We start from the raw sequence: 21,222 nt of genomic DNA, 5'->3' as shown, positions 1-21,222 counted from the left end.
CCGGAATGGCGGGACTGTCGTATGTTGAAAGGCTGGAGCGATTGGGCTTGTATACACTGGAATTTAGAAGGATGAGGGGGGATCTTATTGAAACATATAAGATAATTAGGGGATTGGACACATTAGAGGCAGGAAACATGTTCCCAATGTTGGGGGAGTCCAGAACATGGGGCCACAGTTTAAGAATAAGGGGTAGGCCATTTAGAACGGAGATGAGGAAGAACTTTTTCAGTCAGAGAGTGGTGAAGGTGTGGAATTCTCTGCCTCAGAAGGCAGTGGAGGCCAGTTCGTTGGATGCTTTCAAGAGAGAGCTGGATAGAGCTCTTAAGGATTGCGGAGTGAGGGGGTATGGGGAGAAGGCAGGAACGGGGTACTGATTGAAAGTGATCAGCCATGATCGCATTGAATGGCGGTGCTGGCTCGAAGGGCTGAATGGCCTACTCCTGCACCTATTGTCTATTGTCTATTGTCTAAAAATATTTCATAAGCATTTAAATATTTGAATAGAGGACTGGGAGATTGCAAGTGAGAGTATCCTGGTCTATTTTTAGCCGATGCTTATGATGGGCCAAATGGTCTTCTGAGCTGTAAATGTCACTGAATCCACTATTCCGTGTCACATCTGAGTCATGGTACTCAAAAGGTTATCTGTAGTTTTTTGTTGTCAAGGTCAGATTGGGGTTGTGCAGGGCGGTTCAAGAGCCTGAAATGCAAGAAGGAACTCCAGATAGTGGTTTACACCGAAGATAGACACAAAAAGTTGGAGTAACTCAGTGGGTCAGGCAGCATCTCTGGAGAAAAGGAATAGGTGACGTTTCGGGTCGAGGCCCTTCTTCAGACTCAGCGGAGGGAAACGAGAGATATGGACAGTGACGTCGAGAGATGTAGAACAAATGAATGAAAGATATTGGAGAGCAGCAAACTAGAGGTATGAAAAGGCACAGAAGAAATTACAGCTGGCACCAATGACTCAAGAAAGGTGGAGCCCACAATGGTCCATTGTTGGCTGTGGAAGAGGTGATAATGAAGTAATGCAAACAGTGAAACTACCTAGACGACTAGGGTGGGGGAGGGAAGGAGCGGACCTCGTAGCGGACCAGTTTGAAGAAGGGTCTCGACCCGAAACGTCACCCGTTCCTTCTCTCCTGAGATGCTGCCTGACCCGCTGAGTTACTCCAGCATTTTGTGGGACTTCGTAGTTAGTCACAAAGTCGTACAGCAAGGAACCAGGCCCTTCTGCCCATCACGTCCATTGCAGGGAATCTGAAGCGCAGTGTAACCTGTGAAGAGTTAATGCGGTTTCCCAGAGAGCATGTTGTAAAGTGTGACAGACCATTTGCTGGGGTGCAGCAGTCAATACAGAGTATTACACAACTAATTTCACTTTAATTAACTAGTTTGTAGGTTGCCCTCATTAATTCTCCAAAGAGTAATCTAAATCCAGCCTCCAACCCCCAACACTGCACCGGCTGCAAGACCCATCTCATCTTGTTTTCTTTAATTAGCCCTGTTTACTGGAATGAAAATGAGAGATGAGACCTGCTGCTTATCAGAGGTGCACCAGAAAATACCGAAGTGTGACAGGGAGGTGAGACGGGAGTGCTGTCGATAATGGCAGCTACAGCCCAGAGCATTCGCAACAACTCGTTTGCATTGACATTTTCAAATGGATCACCTGATTACGCCTGAGCCCCCATTAACACCAGCGGGGCCAGATGGGCAATAACAAGTGCCATTTGCAAGATGCACTTCTCAGTGAGAGGCAGGTTTTTAAACAGATGCCTCCCATTGAAATGCACAGGCTGATTGATAATGGATGGCAAGCAAAACCGAGTTGCCTTTCTCCAAGTGTTTAGTTTAGAGATACAGCACGGAAACAGGCCCATCAGCCGATCAATTCCACACCAGCAAGCGAGAACACTACCCCACACACATGAGGGACAATTTACAATTTAACCAAATTAACCTACAAACCTGCACGGCTTTGGAGTGTGGGATGAAACCGAAGATCTCGGAGAAAACCCACGCGGTCACGGGGAGAACGTACAAACTCCGTTCAGACAGCACCCGTAGTCGGGATTGAACCCAGGCCTCTGGCGCTGTGAGGCAGCAACTCTACCGCTGCGCCCCCGTGCCGCCCGGTGTGGTGAGATTGAGAGTCTGCTGCCGTTATACAGGGAAGCTGGACACGTGCAGAAACAGGACAAGAATAGAGGGCCTTTCTGGTAGATAGACACAAAGTCATCATGTAACAATTGAGCACTCTTCACCGTTGGCAGCAACCTCCATAAACCACGCTGGGAACATTGCTTTGTGGGAGCATTATCCAACAACACAAGAAAAGTGTATCTCCAATCCAACAGCACTTTGTAAAAGATAAATATGTAGGAAGGAACTGCAGATGTTGGCTTAAACTGAAGATAGACAGAAAATGCTGCAGTAACTCAGCTGAGAAGGGTCTCAACCTCCAGGGATGCTGCCTGCCCTGCTGAGTTATTCCAGCTTTTTGTAGCAATCTTCAGCACTTTGTAAAACATGTCTCCTGGAATACCCCACAAATAAAGGAAGCTGTATTGGATTGACCGGGAATTCTAACTCTGATCATGGGTTTGTTTAATTCTTCCAAACAAGAAACTGCATTGAAGTTTAGTTTAGAGATGCAGCATGAAAACAGGCCCTTCAGCCCACTGAGTCCACCAATCACCCAATCACACTGGCTGTCATCCCACATTCCCATCTACTCCTTACTCAATAGTCAATTTTTACAGAGGCTAATTAACCTACAGACCCACACGCCTTTGGAATGTGGGTGGAAACCAGAGTTAATAGTTCACAGGGAGAATGTACAAACTCCACAGTCAACAGCCGAGGTCAGGATAGAATCCTGGTCTCTGGTGCTGTGAGGCAGCAGCTCTACCTGCTCCACCACTGTGCCGCCCCGTTTTAACAGTGGAATCATTTTATAAAACAGTACAGACAGAGGTGGCCTGCCTCAGTCTGGGGGAACAATGAGCAGTCCAGCATCTATCCGTTAGTTTTGGATACTTCAAGCAGCATAGAAATTTGTTTAATTCAGTTTAGAGATATAGGCTCTTTGGCCCACCTCGCCTACCAGCGATCCCCACACACTAACACTATCCTACACACACTAGGGACAATTTACAATTTTAGCTAAGCCAATTAACCTACAAACCTGTACTTCTTTGGAGTGTAGGAGGAAACCGAAGATCTCGGAGAAAACCCAAGCAGGTCATGAGGAGAACGTACAAACTCCGTACAGACAGCACCCGAAGTCAGGATGGAACCCAGGTCTCTGGCGCTGTAAGGCAGCAACTCTACCGCTGCGCCACAGTGCCACTGTACGAAAAATAATTTAATACACATGGTGTCCCCAGCAGCCACATACAGCTCCTGATCTGACAACGGAGGACTACTTACAATGCCCACAAACCAGTCTTGTGTCCAGTGATTAGAATGCCTTCCACACGGCAGCGTTCATGTTTTATAGTCAGATTTGTGTTGAAATGAACTGGCAAATTTCACTATTCATTTCCTGGCTTCCTGCTGACTGTTGTGAAGCTGTGCTGCTGGTTTATTGCAATAATCATGTCTTACATTGTTGAACATCTTGTTAAACTATCAAAGATTGTCAAACAGAACAATGCTTTAAAACAGCGTCCCTTTAGATCTCTGACGGCCAAATGCAAACGGGCTTTGAGGGACATGTTTTCTGCTACATGTAGCACATTATTTATGTATTATGTGGACATATAGTGACAGACTTATTCACACTCAAAGTGCATTTGATGAAGGCTGCAGACAGGACAAGCTGAGCAGGCCTGACATCCAGCATCAGCGGGTTTGTTCTGAATGCAGTAGGAAGTGGTTCGAATACAACATCACTTGTGCGCATACTTTAATACTGAAAAACACCGCCAGTGAAATATCTATGCTCAAAAAGCTGGAGTAACTCAGCGGGACAGGCAGCATCTCTGGAGAGAAGGAACAGGTGACGTTTCGGGTCAAGACCCTTCTTCAGACTCCATCTGTCCCTCAGACTGATTCCTGTTAGACTCAGTTTGAAGAAGGGTCTCGACCCAAAACGTCACCCATTCCTTCTCTCCAGAGATGCTGCCTGTCCCGCTGAGTTACTCCAGCATTTTTTCTATCCGGTTCAACCGAACATCTGCAGTTCCTCCCTACAAGTATCTATGAGCACTCTGCAAGCTTCCTGATGGTTGTTGGGTGCAACAATTTTAATCTATTGATGTTATCAAGCTGGAAAGGGTACAGAGATGTTGCCAGGATTAGAGGGTCTGAGCTAAAGGGAGAGGTTGAGTGGGCTGAGACTCTATTCCTTGGAGTGCAGGAGGATGAGGGGTGATCTTATAGAGGTGTACAAAATCATGTGAGGAATAGATCGGGTAGATGCACAGTCTTTTGCCCAAAGTAGGGGAATCGAGAACCAAAAGACATGGGTTTAAGGTGAGCGGGGAAAGATTTAAAAGGAGCTTGAGGGGAACTATTTTTCACACAAAGGGTGGAGGGTGTATGGAACCAACTGCCAAAAGAGGTAGTTGAGGCAGGGACTATTCCAATGTTTAAGAAGCAGTTAGACAGGTGCATGGATAGGACAGGGTTGGAGGGATATGGACCAAATGCAGGCAGGTGGGACATGTTGGCCAGTGTCGGCACGTTGGGCCGAAGGGCCTGTTTCCACGCTGTAATTCTCTATGACTCTATGACTCCATGATCTTCTGAAGTGGCAAAGGGACTAGATGACATTCCCCTGCTCCTACATCACATCTTCCCATGAATGACATTGCAATGGTCGTTTCCCCGTTGGAAACGTGGGTGTAATGGTCCACAATGCAGTTAGATACGTTTGGATATCCCCACGCAGTGTCATGCAGAAAGAGCAGCCCCTTGGATGAGGTACTTGAATGTGCCCAACTATTGAATGTATCTAAGATGGTGCACCTCAGGAAACAAGTGGCATCAACCTAAGACCATCTCTGCAAGGTGAATAAGCAGTGAAGGATGAAGGACGACTGATCTTTCTCATCTGATTTCTTGGAGTTATTTAGTTTAGTTTAGTTTTGTTTAGATACAGCGCAGAAACAGGCCCATACCGACCAGTAATCCTCACACATTAACACGACCCTACACACACTCGGGACAATTTACATTTATACCAAGCCAATTAATCTGCAAACTTCATGTCTTTGGAGTGTGGGAGGAAACTGAAAATCTCAGAGAAAACCCACACAAATCACGGGGGGAAAGTACAAACTCTGTGCAGACAAGCACCCATAATCAGGATTGAACCTGGGTTTCTGGCACTGCAAGGCAGTAGCTCTACTGCTGCAGCACTGTGCCAACCTGGAGCTCTCAGTTATTTGTGCCCATATGCCCGTCATCCTGCCAATGGTGAAAGGAACTTTCATTTCTCACCAGATCCATGATATCTCAGGTTTCTACCTCCACACCAGTTTCTACTGAAATAAATAGTCACGATTTACCAGTACACCAATCCACGCCAAGGCTACTTCCTATCACCGCTGGGATTATTATAGAAGAACACTTGCTTGAAGGGAACCTTAACCCTCACAATAGGAACTGCAGATGCTGGTTTAAACCAAAGATAGACACAAAAAGTTGGAGTAACTCAGCGGGTCAGGCAGCATCTCTGGAGAGAAGGAATGGGTGACGTTTCGGGTCAAGACCATTCTTCAGACTTAGTGAAAGGGAAATTAGAGATATAGACGGTGATATAGAGAGATAGAGATCACATGAATGAAAGATGTGCAAAAAGTAACGATGACCAAGGAAAGGTGGAGTCCACAATGGTCCATTGTTGGCTGTGGTGATAATGAATTACACAGACAGTGAAACTCAACAGGACGACAGTAAATCTAGTACAACTAGGGTGGGGGAAGGACAGAGAGAGAGGGGATGCAAGGGTTTACTTGAAGTTGGAGAAATCAATATTCTTACTGCTGGATGTTAAGATACCCTCATAATATACCAATGCTCAATTTCCATTCTAATATCCTTTCAGATTGTTCTGACAAACTATTATTCCTCAAGGGATTAAATAGTTCAAAACTGTGTGCTGAGAGTTACAGAAAGTGTGACTGAGATAAAGTGATAATGCGAATAATATTGTGTTCATCCTCACACTGCACAGATCTTCATTCAACAAGACCCTATTCATTGGCAACCTTTGCCAATCTGGAAAGAGCGCAGGGAACATTTACAAGGCTGTGGCCAAGACTCGAGGGCCTGAGCTCCAGGGGAGAGATTGGGCATGCTAGGGCTTTATTTCTTGGCGCGTAGGCGGCTGAGGGATGATCTTATAGAAGTGCATAAAATCTTGAGAAAATAGATGAGGTGAGGGTAGGAATTAAGAACCTGAGGACATATCTTTAAGTAGAGGGGGAAAAGATATAATTGGAACCTGAGGGGCAACATTTACACACAGAGGCGGGTATATGGAATGAGCTGCCAGAGGAGGTAGTTGGGCCAGGTACTTTAACAACATTTAACAGGTCATGGATAGGGAAGGTTTAGTGGGATGTGGGTCAAACTTAGGCAAATGGGACAACCTAATGGGGCATCTTGGTCAGTATGAATGAGTTGGGCCAAAGGCCTGTGTCTATGCTGTTTAACTCTGTCTGCAGTGAGCACAAGCAACTATAAAGCACCACTGCCCACTACCAACAGGGGCATACGTCAAGAGACTGCCCACTATCAACATGAGCATACATCAAGAGACTGAATTTGCAAAAGTAACAGTAGAAACATAGAACTGCAGTTTTTTTGGTTTAATACCAAAGATAGACAGAAAGTGCTGGAGTAACTCAATGGGTCAGGCAGCATCTCTGGAGGAAAAGGTGGTATGTTTCAGATGGGGACCCTTCTTCAGTCTGAAATGTTACCCATACTTTTTCTCTAGAGGTACTGCCTGCCTCATTGAGTTACTGCAGAACTTTGTGTCTAACTTTGCAACAGCCCATTCCAGAGACGGGCAGCATTCTGATTGCTCTGAAGTAAAATAGGAACTGCAGATGCTGATTTAATTTGAAGGTGGGCACAAAATGCTGGAGTAACTCAGCGGGTCAGGTAGCATCTCAGGAGAGAAGGAATGGGTGACGTTTCGGGTCGAGACCCTTCTTCAGATCGAGTTACTCCAGCATTTTGTGTCTACATTCCACCAGGGTAGGTTTAGTTTAACCTATTGTCACGTGTACCGAGGTACAGTGAAAAGCTTTTGTTGCGTGCTAACCAGTCAGCAGAAAGACAATACATGATTACAATCGAGTCATTCACAGTGTACAGATACATGATACGGGAATATTGTTTAGTGCAAGATAAAATCAATCTGAAGAAGGGTCTTGACCTGAAACATCACCCATTCACTCCTTCTCTCCAGAGATGCTGCCTGTCCCACTGAGTTACTCCAGCATTTTGTGTCTACCTTCGATTTAAACCAGCACCTGCAGTTCTTTCCTACACTTAAAGCCAGTGAAGTCTGATCAAAAATAGTCCGAGGGTCACCAATGAGGTAGATAGTAGTTCAGGACTGGTCTCTAGTTGTTGGTAGGATGGTTCAGTTGCCTGATAACTGCTGGGAAGAAATGGTCCCTGGAGCCCATCCGACATTTTGCACACCTCATTTAATCCCCTATTACAGCTTAACTAAAAGCTGGACTTTGCCTGACCACAAGAATGTCCAAACGTTAACCTTAATAACCTCAAGACTAGTTCCACAAAACTGAACACCATTCCCTCCGTGTTTCCTTCCATTGTTTAATCCTGACGGTGTCTATTCGCAAGAAACAACTCCACGTTCCCGTTTGACCATTTTCATCCATCCCTCCCTCTCATCTCTGTCCCCAACCAAATCCATCACATGCATGGATGCACTGATCCACCTGAAGAAAGGTCTAGATCCAAAACATCACCCATTCCTTTTCTCTAGAGATGCTGCCTGACCTGCTGAGTTTCACTATCTGTATAATGCATTACCTCAAGCCCACAGCCAGCATGGACAATTGCCGGTTAAACCTCTCCTTGATCATCATTACTTTTTGCACATCTTTCATCCATTTGTTCTATATCTCTCTATATCACCATCTATATCTCTCATTTCACTTCCCCCTGACTCTCAGTTTGAAGAAGGGTCGCCTATTCCTTCTCTCCAGAGATGCTGCCTGACCTGGTGAGTTACTCCAGCTTTTCGAGTCTATCTTCAGTTTAAGCCAGCATCTGCAGTTCCTACTCACCCATCACATTAATTGCTTTGTGGGGTGGAAACTCAGTTCTCGTTAACGCTGCGCTGAGTTTTTCCTCTCAGACCTCTGTCCGCCACATACAATTACAGGTTTAGGATCGCATATAAATAGAATCCTTCATTTCTATCGCTTTTTCAGTCATTAAACAGGAGCAGAGTTATCTTTGGCAGTGTTATGCGGAGGGCGGACTGAACTGTGGCACTGTGACAGGCCGACAATTCTTCATGCTGTCACATTGATGCCAATAGATCACGGAGGAGGCAAAGGACCCACAGGTTTCCATGTTACAGGGAGCGCAAAATGCACTTAGACTCAATGGTGGCAATTAAATCTAAATGCCAGTCTCCAAACGTTGTCAATTAGTATGGCCCCTTGCATCAACCACTTGAGCCACCCTTATATTTTACACAGTCAAGTGTGAGCACTGTTTAAATGTCAAAAGCAACATCAGGAGCAGCATAACAATTTAAATCGAGCATAATCGCTGTGTGTCACCTCGGGTCAGAGACTCCAGATGCAAGGAGGCCGAGATTATTGCAGACATCAGCTCATCCTTAACACTGAAGTAGGTTTCATTAATGAATCTCTGTCCTCATAATGATGCTGCCTGACCCGCTGACTTACTCCAGCATTTTATCCATCTTCTGTTCAAACCAACATCTGCAGTTCCTTCCTACACATAGATGAATTGGTTATTGGTTTATTGTTATCTTGACAAACAGTGACACATTTTGGTTTGGTAAAGCAGACCAAATGTGAGGACATCAGGTCGTGCAAAAGAGGAAAACAAGAGTGCAGAATATAGTGTTATATCCACAGGGAAACCGGTCTGTTGGCCCACTGAGTTCACACTGCCCGTTGGCCACCTGTTCACACACGTTCTATATTATCTCACTTACTCATCCACTCCCTACACATGAGGGGGAATTTACAGAGGTCAATTAATCTACAAATCGGTACATTTTTGGAATGTGGGAGGAATGTGGCAGGTTATGAGGAGAGACTGAGCAGACTGGGGTTGTTTTCCCTGGAGCAGAGAAGGCTGAGAGGGGACATGATCGAGGTGTACAAGATCATGAGGGGCATAGATAAGGTAGATGGCGGGGAACTTCTTCCACTGGTGGAAGGTTCAACAACGAGGGGACATAGATACAGGGTAAGGGGAGGGAGGTTTCGGGGGGATGTGAGAAAGAACTTTTTCACCCAGAGGGTGGTTGGAGTCTGGAACTCACTGCCTGGGGTGGTGGTGGAGGCGGGAACACTCACAACGTTTAAGAGGCATTTGGATGGGCACTTGAAATGCTACAACATTCAGGGCTACGGTCCAAATGCGGGAAAATGGGATTAAAATTAGACTGTGTTTGGTAACGGGCGGCGCGGACACGATGGGCCGAAGGGCCTCTTTCTGTGCTGTAGGACTCTATGACTTTATGAAATCAGAGCACCCGGAGAAAACCCACATGGTCACAGGGAGAACATGCAAACTCCACAAAGAAGGGCGGCACAGTGGAACAGCATCGGAATTGCTGCCTTACAGCTCGAGAGACCTGGTAACTACAGATGCCGTCTGTACTGTGTTTGTACGTTCTCCCTGTGACTGTGCAGGTTTTCTCCGGGTTTCCTCGCACACTCCAAAGACATACAGGTTTTTGTAGGTTAATAGGCTTCAATAAATTGTAAATTGTTCCTTGTGTGTAGGATAATGCTAGTGTACGGGGTGATCGCTGGTCGGCATGGACTCGGTGGGCCGAAGGTCCTGTTTCCATGCTGCATCTCTGGTCTAAAGTCAAAGTAAAGACAGCACTGGAGGTCAGGATCATACTTGGCTCTCTGGCGCTGTGAAGCAGCAGTTCTACCATGATACAACACGGGAGAGATTGGGCCATCTCAATTGTTATTTCAAGAACAGAGCTTCTACCCCTTGCTCTACCACTGGACCCGTGCACAACATTATAAATACACCCCCCCGGGTCCAAAAATAAAATACAAGCAATGTCACTGAGGAGAATAAGATGAGCTGTCAAGAGATAGCTTTTCACAGGTTATAGGAGTAGAATTAGGCCATTCGGCCCATCGAGTCTACTCCACCATTCAATCATGGCTGATCTCTGCCTCCTAATCCCATTTTCCTGCCTTCTCCCCATAACCCTTGACACCCGTTCTAATCAAGAAGTTATAAAGTTTTGAGATACTTTATTTAAGATGAAGATGGAGGAGCAAAGATCAGTGATCATGGAGCATGGGCTCCAGGCTTCAGAGAACATGGTCATCAATGGAGCAAAGGAGATATAGACAGGAGTGGAGCAAGAGAAACGGAGAGCTTGACATGGTTGAGGAGGTTGTAGAATGGAATGGCATAAATTGTCCAGAAAGATATCGGGGACCAGAACCCCTTGGTAGTGCATTGTATTAAAAACAGCCCTTGCAGATCACTTCAAGGTTTGTTTTTAACAATGTAGAGCCATATTGCACATAGCCACATGCACATGCCTTTAGCCATTACAAATTGTTTTTAAAAAATCATATATTTTCACCCTTTCAGATACAATGAACAATACCCTTTCATCAAAACGTTTGAATGACACAACTCCAAGAGAAGACTCGTCATCAATTCCAATCTTGTCCAAAGCAAATTTAATGATCTACAGGAGAATGGACCGTAAATTGTAGTGCTATGTGATGGCTTTTTTTAAAGAAACTTTCTGATTCTGACTGAAATGAAAGCTTGTTATTACAACTTTCATTTAGAAAGCATAACTAGACCTAATTAAGAGGTGCTCTGGCCATGTAGCTCTGTAGTTTGCTTTCTTCCAACGTATCAAATGTGATTGTAGATAACGAGGTGATCACAATTACCAATTGATCTTCCATCTTGGTGCTTCAGGCACTACTGTGTGTGAGGAGATGAGAGAGTTTTACTCAGAAGGAATATAACTGCTTGCACAGCATTAAGGAGAGTGTGGGGGTGGGGGTGGGGGTGGGGGTGGGGGTGGGGGTGGGGGTGGGGGTGGGGGTGGGGGTGGGGGTGGGGGGGGGGGGGGGGGGGGGGGAGTTGTCGGTGGGAGGGAAGTTTTCGGTGGGAGGGAATCATAAGTACTTTGGTCAAGATTTAGGTTTAGGTTTATTATTATCACTCCTGTCGAGGTACAGTGAAAAGCTATGTTTGGCATGCTAGCCAAAGCAAACCAGATAATACTATACATCAATACGATCAAGACCCAGTACAAAAGGTAGAGTGAAGAGAAAGATGGAGAGTGTAGAATATAGTTCTCAGCATTGTAGTGAACTGTTCCAGAGGCAAAGTCCAATGTCCATAATGGGGTAGAGGTGAATCGGTACCCGAGCTTATGGAAGGACTGTTCAGAAGCCTAATAACAGAGGGGAAGAAGTTGTTTCTGAGTGTGGTGGTGCACATTTTTAAGCTTCCATATCTTCTGCCCAATGGGAGCGGGAAGAAAAGGGATTGAACAGGGTGAGCCAAGTCTTTGATTTTGTTGGCTGCTTTCCCGAGTTAGCATGAAGTGTAGAAGGAGTCACTGGGGGGGATGTCTGGTCTTTGTCATGGACTGGCCTACATCCACAATTCTCAGATATTTCGTGTGGTCTTAAGCAGGGATGTCCCCAAACCAAACTGTGATACAACCCAACAGCATGTCTCCTATGGTGCATGTGTGCGTGTTTGTCAGAGTCATTGAAGACACACCACATTTGCTTAGTCTCTGGAGCAAGTTGAGGCGTTGGTGTGCCACTATGGCATTCGCATCAATGTGTTTATCCACGACAATTTGTTGGTAATATTAATGCCAAAAGAAACTCAAAGCTCTCAGTCATTTCAAGTAAAAAAATGTATTATAAATTTTCAGAAAAGCTGGTCTTAGTATCAATAACAATGAAAATACTGGATTGTACTCAGTCATAAACACATATGACTTATAATGATTTCAGGAAAGGAAATATGCTATCTCAGAGTCATAAAGTCACAGAGTGATGCAGTGTGGAAACAGGCCCTTCGGCCCAACTTGCCCACACCGGCCAACATGTCCCAGTTACACTAGTCTCACCTGCCTGCGTTTGGTCCATATCCCTCCAAACTTGTTCTATCCATGTACCTGTCTAACTGTTTCTTAAACATTGAGATAGTCCCAGCCTCAACTACCTCCTCTGGCAGCTTGTTCCATACACCCACCATCCTCTGTATGAAAAACTTATCCTTCAGATTCCTATTAAATCTTTTCCCCTTCACCTTGAAACTGTGTCTTCTGGTCCTTGATTCCCCTACTCTGGGCAAGAGATTCTGTGGATCTACCCTATCTATTCCTCTCATGATTTTGTATACCTCTGCAAGATCTCCCCTCATCCTCCTGCACTCCATTGAATAGAGACCCAGTCTACTCAACCTCTCCCCATAGCTCACACCCTCTAGTCCTGGCAACATCCTCGTAAATCTTTTCCGAACCCTTTCAAGCTTGACAATATCTTTCCTATAACATGGTGCCCAGACCTGAACACCATACTCAGAACGTGGTCTCACCAACGTCTTATACAACTGCAACATGACCTCCCAACTTCTATACCCAATACTCTGACTGACGAAGGCCAATGTGCCAAAAGCCTTTTTGACCACCTTATCTACCTGCGACTCGATCTTCAAGGAAGCATGCACCTGCACTCCTAAACCCTCTGCTCTACAATACTCCCCAGAGGACTACCATTCACTGTGTCGATCCTGCCCTTTTTAGACATCCCAAAATGCAACACCTCACTATTCTCTGTTTTAAATTCCATCAACCATTCCTCAGCCAACCAACCTGGCCAATCGATCAATAGACAATAGACAATAGACAATAGGTGCAGGAGTAGGCCATTCAGCCCTTCGAGCCAGCACCGCCATTCAATGCGATCATGGCTGATCACTCTCAATCAGTACCCCGTTCCTGCCTTCTCCCCATACCCCCTCACTCCGCTATCCTTAAGAGCTCTATCCAGCTCTCTCTTGAAAGCATCCAACGAACTGGCCTCCACTGCCTTCTGAGGCAGAGAATTCCACACCTTCACCACCCTCTGACTGAAAAAGTTCTTCCTCATCTCCGTTCTAAATGGCCTACCCCTTATTCTTAAACTGTGGCCCCTTGTTCTGGACTCCCCCATCATTGGGAACATGTTATCTGCCTCTAATGTGTCCAATCCCCTAATTATCTTATATGTTTCAATAAGATCCCCCCTCATCCTTCTAAATTCCAGTGTATACAAGCCCAATCGCTCCAGCCTTTCAACATACGACAGTCCCGCCATTCCGGGAATTAACCTAGTGAACCTACGCTGCACGCCCTCCATAGCAAGAATATCCTTCCTCAAATTTGGAGACCAAAACTGCACACAGTACTCCAGGTGCGGTCTCACCAGGGCCCGGTACAACTGTAGAAGGACCTCTTTGCTCCTATACTCAACTCCTCTTGTTACGAAGGCCAACATTCCATTGGCTTTCTTCACTGCCTGCTGTACCTGCATGCTTCCTTTCATTGACTGATGCACTAGGACACCCAGATCTCGTTGAACTCCCCCTCCTCCTAACTTGACACCATTCAGATAATAATCTGCCTTTCTGTTCTTACTTCCAAAGTGAATAACCTCACACTTATCTACATTAAACTGCATCTGCCATGTATCCGCCCACTCACACAACCTGTCCAAGTCACCCTGCAGCCTTATTGCATCTTCCTCACAATTCACACTACCCCCCAACTTAGTATCATCTGCAAATTTGCTAATGATCTTGCTGCAATCTTTCACAACCATCTTCACTATCTGCAAAACCACCCACTTTCGTGTCATCAGCAAACTTGCTAATCTTGCCCTGTATGTTCTCATCGGAATCATTGATGTAGATGACAAACAGTAACGGGCCCAGCACTGAACCCTGAGGCACACCACTTGTCACAGGCCTCCAGTCCAAGAAGCAACCTTCCACCATCACCCTCTGCTTCCTTCCATGAAGCCTATTTGCTATCCATTCAGCTATCTCTCCTTGGATCCCATGCGGTCTAACCTTCCAGAGCAGCCTACCATGCGGAACTTTGTTGAACACCTTTTACTGAAGTCCATGTACACAACATAATCCTGGACCCACAAATGTGTTTGACTCACAAGTGGATACTCTGTTTAGGGGCAAGTGGGATGGATGATAAATACCAGCATTGCTGCTGATAGATAACTCCTGTGAAGGAATGATTGAAAGGCAATGCTCACAAAGTGAAAGGCAAAACTGGGAGAAATGAGGAATTACATTCAATGCAAATATTCTTCCATTCTAATTAGTTGGGATCTGTCGAGAGATGCAAAAAGATCGAGTAACTCAACGAGTCAGGCAGCATCTCTGGATAAAAGGAATAGGTGACTTTGCGAGTGGAGACCCTTCTTCAGACTGATCCACAGACTGGTAACTACAGATGGATTCAATGGTGAGCATTCATTGGTGCATGATGTCCATGTCTGACCTTTCAACTACACTGGTGCTCATATGTCATTACACGTGGAACGATTTAAAAAAATGATTTAAACAGTTCAAACAGGGAAGAACATTCATTAAACCTGACCTCCAGCACAGTACAAACCTGAATGCAAACGTGGCTAAGACAATCATGTTCTTGCATTGTGGAAGTTAATGTGCAAAGCTACTGATCAAACCTGCTCCTCAACATTGGTCCAGTTGGTAATAGAAGTTCTGTTGAAGAGTGACACTCAGCAATTATGAACTTGCTGCTGACAGCCCTCTTCTCACCACCCTTGACAACAGATGTGCAGAACAGATAAAAAGCATAACTGGTCTGCTCCACATACATACCGCCAGACAGAACGAGATGATACCAATGGCCACGCTTATTGTGAACAAAGGCAAGGCAGCACTCTACAACCCAATCATGAAGCAATGATCATGTTCTCTGAAGATGAGATGACCGTTCTCCTTTGCTCTTGATATATTGACATATTGAATCAAGTAACTCAGCAATGGCAATCTCCATTGTTTTATCAACCACTCGTTGATCTGAACTACTTCAGTTGATCATGTTTCAGCACAAGGCTGCAGATTCTAAGCAAGGAAATCATCCTCTAACACCCAACAATGTCTTTATGTTGTGATGAACAATGTCTTCATCACGTTGCAACCCCCCAGCCCATTGCCCTGCACAGCAACGTTGCAACAACCCACAACTGGATACTGAAGCCTCCTCATTGTCATCACTCACCCTTCATTCCAAACTTGGATCGGCGCCCATATTTGTTGACCAAGATGACGAAGAAGAGCAGAAGGATGCAACCAAAGGCAGCCAGTCCGACGGCCATCGAGATCTGTGGGGGGGAGCAAAGCGGAGCATCAAAGACGTGTGCTTCTGGACTTCAAAGCACCCTGGCCACACCATCATTAGGCAATCTGAAATGTGCCTTTGATGAGAAGCAATCTGCTTTCTCTTTACCTCCTTTGAAGTATCAACCATCAAATATTCATGGAGCAAGATCTGATTAAAGTGCCATTCCAATTAATCAGTAGTGAGTTTGCTGATACATCGGACTGGACTGAGCTCTGTGGGCCACACCTCCCTGAGATGCATGGCCCACTGCCTCTGGGATTCAGCCATTGCCACCGGAGAGCTGCTGGGGTGGCAATGTTGAACCTCCTATCCTCCAGCTGTACGGCCAATGCCCACTTTAAGTTACGCTGCCAAGAGAGACCAGGCTCCTTTAGAAAAATCTCGATTCCCTTTAAATGTTCCTAATCCTAACACTAATCAAGGACGAGTCGCACCCCAGCCACTCCCTCTTCTCCCCTCTCCCATCAGGCGAAAGGTACAGAAGTGTGAAAACACACACCTCCAGATTCAGGGACAGTTTCATCCCAGCTGCTATCAGGCAACTGAACCATCCTAGCAACAACTAGGGAGGTCCTGAGCTACTGTCTACCTCATTAGAGATCCTCGGACTATCTTTGATTGGACTTTACTGGGCGTTATGTTGCACAAAACCTTATTCATGTTATTCCTTTTGTCATGTGTCTGTACACTGTGGATGGCCCTATTGTCATCATGTATTGTCTTTCCACGACTGGTTAGCATGCAACAAAAGCTTTTCACTGTAACTCAGTTCACGTGACAATAAACTAAACTCAAACTCAAACGCTATTCAAACATGTCTCTTAATATCAGAAATATCTAAAAACTAGGAGGGAAGTTTTTGGTAGCACTGAGTTCATGGTTTACTCCTGAGATCTGGCCTGACTAGCAAGGGCCCTGCCTTATGGAGAACCCATTGCAGTGGGTGCCCCAGCAGTGCAGTAATTCTATCTGCAGCAAACAAGGTTGGATCCTGACTTTGCAAGATGTTGGTGTGGAGTTTGCATGTTTGCCCCAGTACTGCATGACTTCCCCATGTGCTCCACACAGAGAGTTGTGTTGGTGGGTTAATTACCCTGAGGTTAGTGGGAACTGGCCAGAGCTGATGGGCATGCCCAAGAGACTCGGTTACAGGAAATAAGAGGGTGGATGAAACTAATGGGTCACTCTGTAGGGAGTTGACATCGGGCTGATAGGCAGAACGGCAACCTTTTGAGTTACAACCTTATGTTAGAACAATAGATTAGGGCGGCACAGTGTTGCAGCGGTAGAGAGGCTGCCTTACAGCGCCAGAGACCCAGGTTCGATCCTGACCATGTGTGCTATCTTTATGGAGTTTGTACATTCTCCCTGTGAACTGCATGGGGTTTCTCCCAGATCTTCGGTTTCTTCATCGGCTCGAAGGACCGAATGGCCTCCTCCTGCACCTATTTTCTATGTTTCTATGTTTCCCACTCTCCAAAGATGTACAGGTTTGTAGGCTAATCGGCTTCAGTAAATTGTAAATTGTCCCTAGTGAATGTAGGATGGTTTAGTGTGTGGGGTATTGCTGGTCGGCGCAGGTGAGGTGTGGGGGATCGCTGGTCGGCGCAGGTGAGGTGTGGGGGATCGCTGGTCAGTGTGAGTGAGGTGTGGGGGATCGCTGGTCAGCGCAGGTGAGGTGTGGGGGATCGCTGGTCGGCGCAGGTGAGGTGTGGGGGATCGCTGGTCAGTGTGGGTGAGGTGTGGGGGATCGCTGGTCAGTGTGGGTGAGGTGTGGGGGATCGCTGGTCAGTGTGGGTGAGGTGTGGGGGGTCGCTGGTCGGCGCAGGTGAGGTGTGGGGATCGCTGGTTGGCGCGGATTCAGTGGGCAGAATGGTCTGTTTCTGTGCTGCATCTCAGTTTAGTTAGATTAGGTGAGAGCAGCTGTGAAACTGGAATGGAAGCTGGGTGATTCTGTTGGGCTGGATCAAGCATGCCCTGGCCAAGTAGCTCCACATTGTACCAGGATGTTGGAGCGCAGGAGGATGAGAGGTGATTTTATAAACGTGTATAAGATCATGAGGGGAATAGATAGGGGAGGTACACAAAGTCTTTTGCCCAGAGTCGGGGAATCAAGAAACAGATGACAGAGGTTTAAGGTGAGAGGAGAAATATTTAATAGTAAACTGAGGGGCAAGATTTTCACACAGAGGTGGTGGGAATGTGGACTGAGCTGGGGGAAGAAGTGGTTGAGTTGAGGCAGGTACCAGAACAACAGTTACAAGACACCTGGTCTGCTACATGGATAGGAAGGTGTCGATGGATATGGGACCAGTGTAGATGGGGCATCTTGGTCGGTTGGGTCGAAGGCCCAGTTTCCTTGCTGTGTGACTCTCTGACTCGATGTACCCCTCCTGCTTGGTCAATGTTCACCACCAGTACCTCAGGGTGGGGTCATAGAGTCATAGAGTGATACAGTGTGGAAACAGGCCCTTCACCCACACCGGCCAACAATGTCCCAGCTACACTAGTCCCACCTGCCTGCACTTGGTCCATATCCCTCCAAACCTGTTCTATCCATGAACCTGTCTAACTGTTTCTGAAATCATGAGATAGTCCCAGCCTCAACTACCTCCTCTGGCAGCTTCTTCCATACACCCACCACCCTCTGTGTGAAAAAGTTACCCCCTCAGGTTCCTATTAAACCTTTTCCCTTCACCTTGAACCTATGTATTCTGGTTCTCAATTCCCCTACTCTGGGTAAAAGACTGTGCATCTCCCCGATCTATTCCTCTCATGATATTGTATACCTCTATAAGATCACCCCTCATCGTCCTACGCTGCAAGGAATAGAGACCCAGCCTGCTCAAGCTCTCCCTGTAGCTCAGACCCTCTAATCCTGGCAACGTCTACATCTGCAGTGCCTGCCATGGTAAGTACCCACTCTCTGCACATATCAGTCAATCAGACATGGTCTCCACACAACGTGACAACATAATGATTGTGCATCATTTATAGTCCACAAAGCTCGATTCTGTTTCCCGCCCTAATGTGTGAGCATGCATGTGGCAAAGGTTGTTTGTCTGACAGAGACACTATGCCCTACGGTGCTGCCCATGTGTGAAAGATGTGTGAACTCTATGCTGTATGTCAAACAGACTAAGTGTGCTCACTCTGCCACTGTCCACCCAGAAGTTAAACAAAGGTGAACGATCAATACTACACAGAGGTTGACTTGAGTTTAGTTTATTGTCACGTGTATCGAGGAACAGTGAGAAGCTTTTGTTGCGTGCTAACCAGGCAGCGGAAAGACAATACATGATTACAGTCGAGCCATTTAGAGTGTATAGATACATGATAAGGGAATAACGTTTAGTGCAAGATAAAGCCAGGTGTGCCAGCACACTAGCACACAACGAGTCACCTGGGTTAGGCACCATCTTATGGGTGAGGCACCTCTTAATGATAGCGGAGTCAGGGGGTATGGGGAGAGGGCAGGAATGGGGTACTGATTGTGAATGATCAGCCATGATCACATTGAATGGTGGTGCTGGGTCGAAGTATTGTCTATTGTCTATTTATCTTGGGAGTGTGTAGTTCAAGATCATTCATACCCAATAATGCATTGTATCAGCAATAGATTATTCAATCACGAGTACAATCACTAGTTATTGTGTAACTTGAACATTATGCAATGAACAGTGCAATCAATAGCATCATGTTCAACTGTACAACACAACAGATAGTTTAAGCCAACAACCCTCTCTGCCAGCAGTGCTTGTGTGATAATTAAAATAATCCCCTATCTGTATCTGCATGTGATAAAATGATAGTCAGCCAAGAGCTTCCCTTGTTGTCATCGTTGAGCATGATTGCCTCAAAATGTTCTGAACCATTATTTCAGAGAGTAATGCATGCCAACTGGAGCAGGGCATCAGCATTTCCCATTGTGCTGCTTCTCCCGCTGTAAGCAGTCAGTAAGTACTTTGTTTCCACAAGTACAGGTGTTAATCTCACAGCAGAAGTGTCATCACACAATCACACAATACAAGCTCCACAGTGCTTCCCCAAACTGGCCCCTGCCATTTTATAGTAGAAGCTTGGCAGCACTAAGTAGAGAATATCCTTGCAATGTACAAAGGAGTCTTAATGGATCGACCACTTGTGCTTGGCGATTACAGTGGGAATTTGGTGTCTTCAGGCTCGAGAATGGCAGCACGGTGGCGCAGGGGTAGAGTTGCTGCCTCACAGCGCCGGAGATCCAGGTTCAATCCTGACTACGGGTGCTGTCTGTACGGAATTTGTACATTCCCCCGTGACCTGCGTGGGTTTTCAATGTCATCTCCGGATTCCTCCCACGCTCCAAAGATGTACAGGTTTGTCGGTTAATTGTTGTTGGTTAAATTGTAAATTGTCCCTAGTGCGTGTAGGATAATGTTAGTGTGCGGGGATTGCTGGTTGACGCGGACTCGGTGGGCCGAATGACCCGTCTCCACACTGTATCTCTAAACTAAACTAAAATGCCTCTGGAGAGACAATTCCAATGTTAAATATATATGAAACCATACAGGTCACACCTGCTTGTGAATTAAATGACAAGGACATAGAACATGTCATCTCCGGATTCCTCCCACGCTCCAAAGATGTACAGGTTTGTCGGTTAATTGTTGTTGGGCGGCACGGTAGCGCAGCGGTAGAGTTGCTGCTTTACAGCGAATGCAGCGCCAGAGACTCAGGATCGATCCTGACTACGGGTGCTGCACTGTAAGGAGTTTGTACGTTCTCCCCGTGACCTGCGTGGGTTTTCTCCGAGATCTTCGGTTTCCTCCCACACTCCAAAGACGTACAGGTATGTAGGTTAATTGGCTGGGTAAATGTAAAAATTGTCCCTAGTGGGTGTAGGATAGTGTTAATGTACGGGGATCACTGGGCGGCACGGACTTGGAGGGCCGAAAAGGCCTGTTTCCGGCTGTATATATATATGATATGATATGATAATACAGAACAGCACAATAACAGGCCCTTCGGCCAATCATGTCCATGTTGAACATAATGCCAAGACCATCACTTATCTACCTGCACAAGAGCCATATCCCTCCATTCCCTGCATATCCATACAGCTATCCAAAACCCTCTGAAATGCCACTATTGTATTTGCCTCCACCACCAACCCTGGCAGCATGTTCCAGGCCCTCACAACCCTCTGTGTAAGACTTGCCCCACACATCTCCTGTAAACTTTGCCCCGCTCACCTTAGAGCTATGCCCTGTAGTATTTGATTTTTCCATTCCGGGAAAAAGGTTCTGACTGTCGACCCTATCTGTGCCTCCCATAATTTTATATACAAGATAAATCTAAAGCAAAACTGCAAATTTTGCACCTGGTTTCTATGAAAAGTAACAAAACGTTTCACAACTATTAAGGATTTGGTGCAAAATAAAAATTGGTAATGGTTAAAAAAAGAAGTTGAGGTGGCAGAGAGACACAGCTGGGACGCACTGCCTCACGGTTCGATCCTGACCCTGGGTGATGTCTAGTTTAGTTTAGTTTAAAGATACAGCGCGGAAACAGGTCCTTCG

At 46.0% G+C, this 21,222-nt stretch overlaps 1 protein-coding gene across 1 annotated transcript in view; it reads right to left on the bottom strand.

Moving 5' to 3' along the window:
• The window catches only part of LOC144609086 (NT-3 growth factor receptor-like), a 682,437-nt gene that overhangs the window by 381,237 nt on the left and 279,978 nt on the right, over nucleotides 1-21,222 (bottom strand). Inside the window, exon 10 of the mRNA XM_078427465.1 lies at nucleotides 15,542-15,644. Within this exon, the coding sequence (XP_078283591.1) occupies nucleotides 15,542-15,644 (103 nt within the window). The remainder of the gene's footprint in view (nucleotides 1-15,541; nucleotides 15,645-21,222) is intronic.

This window comes from Rhinoraja longicauda, chromosome 33 (genome assembly GCF_053455715.1).
Source record: "Rhinoraja longicauda isolate Sanriku21f chromosome 33, sRhiLon1.1, whole genome shotgun sequence".
Lineage (NCBI taxonomy): Eukaryota > Metazoa > Chordata > Chondrichthyes > Rajiformes > Arhynchobatidae > Rhinoraja > Rhinoraja longicauda.
The sequence above is the reverse complement of the archived record's forward strand: the minus strand, read 5'-3'. Positions and strand labels throughout refer to the sequence as shown.